The sequence below is a fragment of the Solanum tuberosum genome, unplaced genomic scaffold, assembly GCF_000226075.1.
Source record: "Solanum tuberosum cultivar DM 1-3 516 R44 unplaced genomic scaffold, SolTub_3.0 scf00141, whole genome shotgun sequence".
NCBI lineage: Eukaryota > Viridiplantae > Streptophyta > Magnoliopsida > Solanales > Solanaceae > Solanum > Solanum tuberosum.
In genome coordinates, this window is record NW_006239075.1 from 1308693 (window position 1) to 1317214 (window position 8522).

The 8522-nt window shown below is 35.0% G+C and overlaps 2 protein-coding genes across 6 annotated transcripts in view; both read left to right on the forward strand.

The window, feature by feature from the left end:
• The window catches only part of LOC102587298 (uncharacterized), a 17163-nt gene extending 12915 nt beyond the window's left edge, over positions 1-4248 (forward strand). For all 5 annotated transcript variants that reach the window (XM_006352996.2, XM_015311177.1, XM_006352997.2 and 2 more), the window contains 5 exons: positions 1042-1114; positions 1480-1589; positions 1665-1772; positions 3515-3614; positions 3899-4248. In XM_006352996.2, coding sequence (XP_006353058.1) covers positions 1042-1114; positions 1480-1589; positions 1665-1772; positions 3515-3614; positions 3899-4075 — 568 coding nt within the window. In that variant the 3' untranslated portion in view covers positions 4076-4248. The remainder of the gene's footprint in view (positions 1-1041; positions 1115-1479; positions 1590-1664; positions 1773-3514; positions 3615-3898) is intronic.
• An 813-nt stretch (positions 4249-5061) lies between these two features.
• LOC102588489 (ras-related protein RABF2a) overlaps positions 5062-8522 on the forward strand; it is an 8184-nt gene continuing 4723 nt past the window's right edge. Inside the window, exons 1-5 of the mRNA XM_006353001.2 lie at positions 5062-5299; positions 6024-6101; positions 6210-6377; positions 6489-6537; positions 6909-6982. Of these exons, the coding sequence (XP_006353063.1) occupies positions 5261-5299; positions 6024-6101; positions 6210-6377; positions 6489-6537; positions 6909-6982 (408 nt within the window). The 5' untranslated portion in view covers positions 5062-5260. The remainder of the gene's footprint in view (positions 5300-6023; positions 6102-6209; positions 6378-6488; positions 6538-6908; positions 6983-8522) is intronic.

The window sequence follows — 8522 nt, forward strand, 5'->3', positions numbered from 1 at the left end:
CGGAAAGACGAATGGAACTATGCAAATTAAATCTGAGGAGTCACTGAAAAGACACATGATGCTATGCAACTCAGATATGAGAAAGTAGTTCGGAAAAATCCACGGTACTACACAAATTAAATATGAAAAGTAGTCCGGAGAGATGCACGGTGCTACGCAAATAAGATATGCAAAAAAAGGTAGTCACTGGAAGGATAATAAGGTGCTACGCAAATTAAATATGAAAAGTAGTCACCAAAATGATGGCGCGGTGCTACGCAAACCAGATATGAAAAAGTAGTCACCAGAAAGATCGCACGGTGCTACAGAAATTAAATATGAGAATAGTCACCAGAAAAATACACGGTGACCCAACTTTTGCTAACATAATCGTTGGCCGGACGGGCAGCATATATGGATAATAGCTGCCCGCCGGCAGCGGAAGCTCTTTGATTGTTTACCAAGATCGTAGAGGCTCTGATACCATGTGAGAAATATAAGAAAATAATATTATTAAATTGTTGTTGTGTACATTATTACATTGAGATCCTATTTATAGACCCTAGAATACAATCCTTTACCAAGTAGAATACTATTTAGTATTCCTATTTCTATTACTATTCCTATTCTAATAGAATTGTATAAACATATTCTTATTCTAATAGGATTGTATAAATCTATTCCTATTCTAACACAGACCGTTTGGTGGTGTGTTAGCAGTTATTTTCTGCATTTTTCTGCTTTTGTTATCCGTGAAAGGACCAGGGATGACATAAAAAGAATTATTGTCTTCCTGTGTTTAGAATAGAACTTCAGCCATATACTTCTACCAACTCTAAATTTTTTCTTTACTGTATGAGGAGAACGTTTTTAACTTCTATAAACTAGTCATGAGAGTTTTTCCTGTATTAAAAAAGCTAATATAGATTGATGTAATGCTTGAAATACTTTGCTTGAGGGTGTATGTTTTTATTGGATCTCTTTTTTATTTTTAAAAAAATAAATTTACTAGATGCTTTCTTCCTGATGTGTGTTCAATTTTCATGTTGTCTCCCAATATAGGGTTTCAAAAGCCAAGGTGAATGAATATGCTGAGAACATTGAAGCTGTTGCTGCCAAGTTAGCTGTGCCCATGGTATGCATGTGCTAGTGTCATTTCTTGTGATTTACCATTCAGATTCACCTTGCTTTCTTATATGAAAACATATCATATTGAGGTATTTTACTGATTTTGATGGAATATGAAGGAGCTGCCATTTTTTTTTATCAAATAGACTGTACTTGAATTTTAGTCCATAGCGCTCAGCATTTCAGACTTCATTATCCTTACTGTTACTTCTGTTGCCATACCTCTGTTCTTTTGATGTTTTTGAACGTGGTTCAGTCTTCTCTTCTGGAGTCACCTTTCAACTTATTATAGACATATGCTGGTAGTTATTTGAAAATATTTTTGCTTCTATTTATATGATTAACAAATAAATTATCTTCAACCACATCCAGTCTGATGTGCATACACCCGAGGAACCTGTGGCTGAGACTTCCAGCAGTGGAACTCCTAAAGCAGAAGAAAGTGTGAATTCTGCTTCTGAAGGATTGAGAAGAAGATTTGGGTACCTGCATTTTAGCCATTGCAATGTGTCATTTTATAATTCTCTCTCTTGACCGTTGTTCTTTGAATGAAATAGGGTCCATTCAAACAATGAGGAGAGATCTCGAGATACCATTGATTCTGATCAATCATCAGCTGCAGTCAAACTGGATGATGCTGCACGGACACATATTGAGAAGCACAGGTGCTCTATCTGTACTTCTTTTCTGTATTAATATTTATAGACAGTTTTTTTTTTGTTGACTTCTGTTCCACCAAGGCTTTCCCAATGTGTATCTGTTCCTGAGAAGGTACAGCTTGCCATGTGTGACTAAAAGTGTAGTAGGTATGCGTCATCTAAAAAAAAAGGTGTAATAGATATCTGCTCTTATGGTGTAGTTGATCTAGTTAAATATAAGTAGAACAGTGTAGGAATACTCTAACCCCCCCCCCCCCCCCCCCCCCCCCCCCCACACCCCCCAAAAAAAAGAAGAAAAAAACTCAAAAAGATTTATGTGAGTATTCTCATGGATAACATACTAACATAGGTATTTGTAAGGTCGAAGTTAATATTTACTAAAGTAGTTCGATGTCACTATGCTTTTGTGAATGGAGGCAGATAATAAGATCAACTTAGTTGCTAATGAGAAGTTGGACTGTAGAAGAAGACAATGAAAAGTAGGTGTCCGTTGTAAATTAGATGTAGAGAAGTGGCCATGTGAAGTGGTCGGTTTTGCTTGAAGAGATGGATTTTGATAGAAATCGAGGAGTTGGATAAACTATTGTGTTTCTCTGTTAAGTTCGGTTTTGCTTAAAGAGATGGATTTTGATAGAAATCAGGAGATGGATAAACTATTGTGTTTCTCTTTTAAATTTTCTACATTAGTAAATAGGAGTTATGCTGATTTTTCTTATCTCGAGCTAGGCAGATCTTCTTCCTATACCTGTTACTGAAATGTCTTGGTGAAATATTGGACTAGACAATGGAGAAATGATGTTTTAGTGGATTTAAGGTAGGTCCAGAGGACAATAACTTGAAATCTATCTTTTTGGAAAATAAGAAGACTAACATAAATACTCACATAGTTTCTACGCCAATGATGCACTGTTAATGTGTTAAACAAGGAAAAACATATGATGTTCCTTACGGTGGTTGATTTGGCTATGAAAGTTGTTTCAGGTTTGAATATAAACCTAAGCAATGTATGATGTGTCCTATTAGTAGTATGGATTATAAGCTAACACTTGCAAATATATCTGGGTGCAAAAGTAGGAGAATTCAATGTATTCGGAGCTCCCTTTAGGAGAAAAGCATAATTCTATTGAAGTACAGGAAAAGTTTGAAAAGGTTTGTAAATTGAAAGAAAAAATATTTGTCAATGTGGGGAAGATTAACTCATAAACAGTTGATTAGAGTTAGACATCAGTCCACCCTACTTTATGTCTTTGTTTCTAGTGCCTGATAATTTTTTGAAATATTTGGACAAAAGAAGAAAGAACATTTCATGGGAAGGCAACCACAAGTCAAAAAGTTGTGTTAATACTGAAAAAAGAGAGGAAAAGGTGTGTGTGTGGAGTGTGGGAGTTGGAAACGGTTGTGAAGATAGAACCAAGAAGATGACGCTTTGTGGGGAAGGTTGTTATGCAAATTATGGTATATAGATGAACATTAGCGCACAAAGGTTGTTGTTTCCTCCTATAGTTTAGACTTCATCTGTAGAATCCAAAATTAAGTTCTGTTTTAATTTTAGAGATGGTAAGATAAATCCTAGACCGACTCATGGCTGCCATATGCTTGTCCAGTCTTTTTCATTGTAGGAGGAAAAGTAACCAGAGAAAGTAATCACTTATTTGTGCAATATTTATTTTTCTCAGAGAGGGGTGAGGTTAGTTAGCTGTTAGGTGGAGTCTACTTGATAAACTATCAGATGTTGTCATCTTTTGCAGGAAACTTCAGGAGGATTTGACTGATGAAATGGTTGTTTTGGCCCGGCAGCTCAAAGAGAGCAGTCTCATGATGAATCAATCCATCAAAAATACTGAGAAAGTAAGTTTTTTTTTTGTTTCATTTCACTTTGCTTAAATAAATTGTTGGGAACTTCCTCAAACAGTTTTTGCTTTGAGAATGATTTTGCCGTTTCCAATCTAACTAGTTTGCTAGTAAGGATGCAATTGATAACCCAAACTATCTTATCTTTTCTGACTCAACAATATTTATTAGTCTATCTCTGATATTACTACATGTTTGAGGATTCTTTACTAATTCAGTGCAAAAAAGAAACAAAAAACTGTAGTATGGCCTCATAATTGTCATATACAATGTGGATGCAGATACTCGATTCAACTGAGAAAGCAGTTGAGCATAGTCTGGCAAGTACAGGGCATGCAACTTCCAGAGCTATGGACGTCTATTCTCGGAGTTTCAAGACTACATGCTTCCAGTGGCTTTTGATTTTTGTCATGACATTAGTCTTTGTCATGGTTGTATTACTTATTCGAGTCACTTAGCACTTAGTAGCCAACCCCCTCTGTTACTGGAGATATAACACACAACTCTTGCCTTTTCCCCAATCTGTGTATAGTACCAGAACATACCTCATTATTAGGGACAGGCAAAACCACCTGCATTACTCTCCTTTAATTTTATTCAAGTTTTAACTCCATATGCTTTATGTTGGATATATTATTGGTTCTTTTTATAACTACAATCTTTAGTTACGTATTTTTTTTTCGTACTTACTGCTTGAATAATTGTTGGTCAATAGCCGACACTAAGCAGAAGTTCTAATAGAAGTCAAAGTAGTAGGTAAGCGTTGGCGTCTTATTACTCAAAAAAATAAAAAAGGGCCCCGGTTGGGTTAATTACGTGCAACTCCTTCAAGTTTGTAATTTTTAATTCTACCCCATTTATCAAGTTTTATTTATGTATGACCAATGTTCATATCAAAACAAAATCTCGTTTTCTACCTTTATAGGATAGATACACTATTATTGGTAGACCCTCATCATACAATGACACATTATATTTATTAGAACTACCAAAACAATTTAGAAGATTAACAATATTAAAATGGAAAAATAAACACAACCAATGAAACGAAACAAGTTAAAATGCAAAATAATGATGACAAAATGACAAGATAAACACAACTAATAAAACAATAATTAACAAAAAAAAAAAGTAAAAAAATACTATACTATATTTATTACTAATAAGAAGGGAAAAAAGGGAGACTTTCACGTCTCATTCACGTAAAAATATTAGGTAAATCACACAACTACCTACTAAGCTTCCATTATATCTTACGTTCAAACCTTCGTATGCTTTTTTTTTTTCATTTATTGATGAGATGAGAAAAAGAGGAAAGGTGGATGGAAGGTGGAAAAATACGTAGCAAATTTGCATTATTTTTTCTTTTTTCTGTTTTCTGTTTTATAGAAAAAATCAAACGAATAAAAAAATGAGGAAATTTCGAGATACAATAAAAAGAATCTTTTCTTCATCATTATTCATCAACAAGAGAGAGAAACAACTTTGGTTGAGTGTCCCTTTTTTTTTTGCAATTTCTTGACGTCAACCCTTCTTCTTCCTCTTTCCGTCTTTGTGAAGTCTAAATTCTGATCAGAACCCTAATCGATTGTAAATCTTCAAAAAATCACTTTCCGCTTTCCCAATTTCGATCAATCATAGCTATGGCGACCAGTGGAAACAAAAATATGAACGCCAAATTGGTGTGCTTCCTTCTCATCTTTGAATTATCAATTCTGCATATGGTTTCAGCTTAAATTCCATCAAGATTCTTTCTTTTTTCTATCTCTGATCTGGGTCCTCTTTTATTCTTCAGAATCATAACTCATGACCTATAGTATTTTGTTTATTTTGGGTTTTGGGTTTGATCACAAAAAGTTCCTCAATTTGAATGATTTATTGCGCTTTGTGTTTTATATCAACAAATTTGATATGGGTTTTTTTTTCTTTCTCAAAATTTTGCCTTGCTGACAAAGTTTGTTTATTTGTACTCTAATTTGCTAAATTTGATACTTTCACTTGGTTATTATTTGCTGATGCTATGTTGTGGAAGTGTTGCTTGTTTGGAATATATTATACTTACTTTTGCCATGACTTGGAATCCTCTTTTACTTCTTCAAGTGCGTACCTATTGTTCATGATAATCCATGTTATTCGTACTATGATTATTGATTAGTACTTCCAATCTTGAATTTCAATTTTTCTGTGCTCCTTTTCCCCATTTACTGCTTCCATCTTTTAATGTTTGGTGTTCTGTTTCAATAAATACACTTTACACTAGGGGATCATTGTTTCACTTATTCTAATGATGTGGTCCTGATAAAAAAGGATTATTCTAATGATGTAGTTTTTTCTAAACTGCAAGTTTATGAACTTTATGTGTTGACCCTGACACTGATAAGCTAATGAAGTGTCTTTTGGTTTTAGGTGCTCCTTGGAGATGTTGGAGCTGGAAAGTCTAGTCTAGTTCTGCGTTTTGTTAAAGGACAATTTATTGAATTTCAGGTAGGTGCTTAGTTTGACATTTGATATGTGAAGCTGAATGGTTTCTGAACTTACATTTTTAAAATTGGGACCTTGAGACTTGACGTAACTTGCTTATGTTATATGTAGGAATCAACCATAGGTGCTGCATTTTTCTCCCAAACAGTAGCAGTAAATGATGCAACTGTAAAATTTGAAATATGGGATACAGCAGGCCAAGAGAGATACCACAGTCTAGCTCCAATGTATTACAGAGGAGCTGCAGCTGCTATAATTGTTTATGATATAACAAATCAAGTAAGTTTTTAACCAGATTCTATCAAATCCTTATAATTCACTCTAGACTGCTTCCAGTTGGTGCTAGCATGTTAGCTTTGGTAACTAAGATTCTCAATTCATTATTGATAGGCATCATTTGATAGAGCAAAAAAATGGGTTCAGGAGCTTCAAGCACAAGGTACCTTTGACATTTTAAGACTCATTATTGTAAGGCTGTATTTAAATGTTCCTAACTTCAATTAATGTAAGAAATAGTTGATGTATAATTAGGGAAAGTTTCAGCTGCTTGAGTTACGATAAAGTTTGATGGCCAAAAAATGCTGAAAAACTCTTTGAACTTTTGGCTCTCAATTGGTGGGTAATATGAGGGGATGGATTGGAAATAGTGCTTCACCCATGGGTGTCTGAACTTGAAAGTTGTCACACAACCATATCAAAGGAACTAAGCACTGGTTCCTTTTCTTATGTGATGCATACATCAGTGTTCTTTCAATAAAACATATTGCGTGTTCATATGTCTTACTTTTTTCTATCTCACGCTGGCCCCAGGTAATCCAAATATGGTGATGGCACTTGCCGGAAATAAAGCCGATTTGTTAGATGCAAGAAAAGTGGCTGCTGAGGTTAGTGCATTTTATTCCTCTTAACTAATCACAGTTTTCCATGCTATAGTTAGTGATGTGCGGAAGCACCACAAAACAAAAGGCCTAGCCAGAGAAGAGGCTGTCAATTTAGGCATATGATGTTGTAAACCTGCCCAATTATCTAAGAGTTGGGTGAGTGATAGGTTCAACTACAAGCCTGAGATGACCAGTTCAATCTAATAATATTCAGGGTTTAGAAGCTGTACCTTAAGGGGTTGAGGTATCCAGTGCGATTTTCTGCTTCTCATGTTACTGCCCATACTTGAAAAGTAAAAACCGGTAATTGAAATTAACAAGACACACATGGCCTGCTCTTTTATGTTTCTTTTTTCCCTTTCCCCGCTGTCCCTTTCTTTTTTGGGTTGCTTTTTGTAACAATTGGGTCCTGGCCCGCCACTCACTCTCTCAGTCAGTTAGAGTTGATGAAAAAATATTGATGTGCAATCTTTAATTGCAGCATGGAACAAAAGAATGAGAACCGAATTTTATTATTTTAATTGATTTGATCACTTCTTAAGATAGAAGTGTAATATATCCCAAAATAGTGCCTTTTCATTTCACGATTAATGGATCTTTTGTTCTAAAGCGGTATAGAGTAACTTCATTTTCAAGGATAAAACATTGATATCCTCATTTGCATGCTAGTGTGCATAACAACTAAATTGCATTTCGTACTTGATTTTTTTAAGGCTATAATAGCTTAGGTTCTTCAGGGTTTATCATTGTAGTGGCAGAGATGTCATGTATAACAATGATCTGAAGCTCATTAACTGAGCATGAAAATGGAGTGATGGTTCTCATCTGTCCAATCGGCTTGGATACCAGACACAGATTAGTGTGCTAATTGTGCCTAAGTGGTGATGCCTCAATAAGAATCCCCTTGAACTGGATTCAGAGGGGAGCAATTTAATTCCTACCCTTAGATTCTAGTCTGAAATGAACATAACTTTCTTGTTCGGCTCAAATTAAGATGTCAGTATTTCTTGGTTGTTGATTCGAAATTTCTAATTTTGAAGTAAGCACATATCATACTTGCAATTTTCTTGTGCCCATTTTTTCTCCATTTTGTATTGGACTGTGCGTCTTTCAAAGATTCAGCCACCTAATGTCAGAAACATCACCAAAAAAAGTACTATATTCCATATGAATGAGTGGGAAAATGTTATTGGAAACACAATATGAAATTAAAGTTAGAAAAGAAAATAAACGATAAGAAATAAACGACCAAGCAAAGCCAAGATAAAATAAAGAAAAAACCAAAAAGATCAGGGAAGGAAGGTAGACCGACATTACACTGACTGCTACTGGTAACCCGATATGGAACTGTGCAAGTATTCAGTAAAGGACTACAGGTACATGTTTTCTTTTTATTTTTTTGGGGGTGGGGTTAGTGTCTTTTAAAGAATCTTCTGTAAGTACCGTACTCATATCATACCTCTTTGACATAGATATATTAAAGAAAATGAAGGATGCATGTATATATCTTTGACAATTTGGGGGAGGGGGGGGGGGGGGGTGG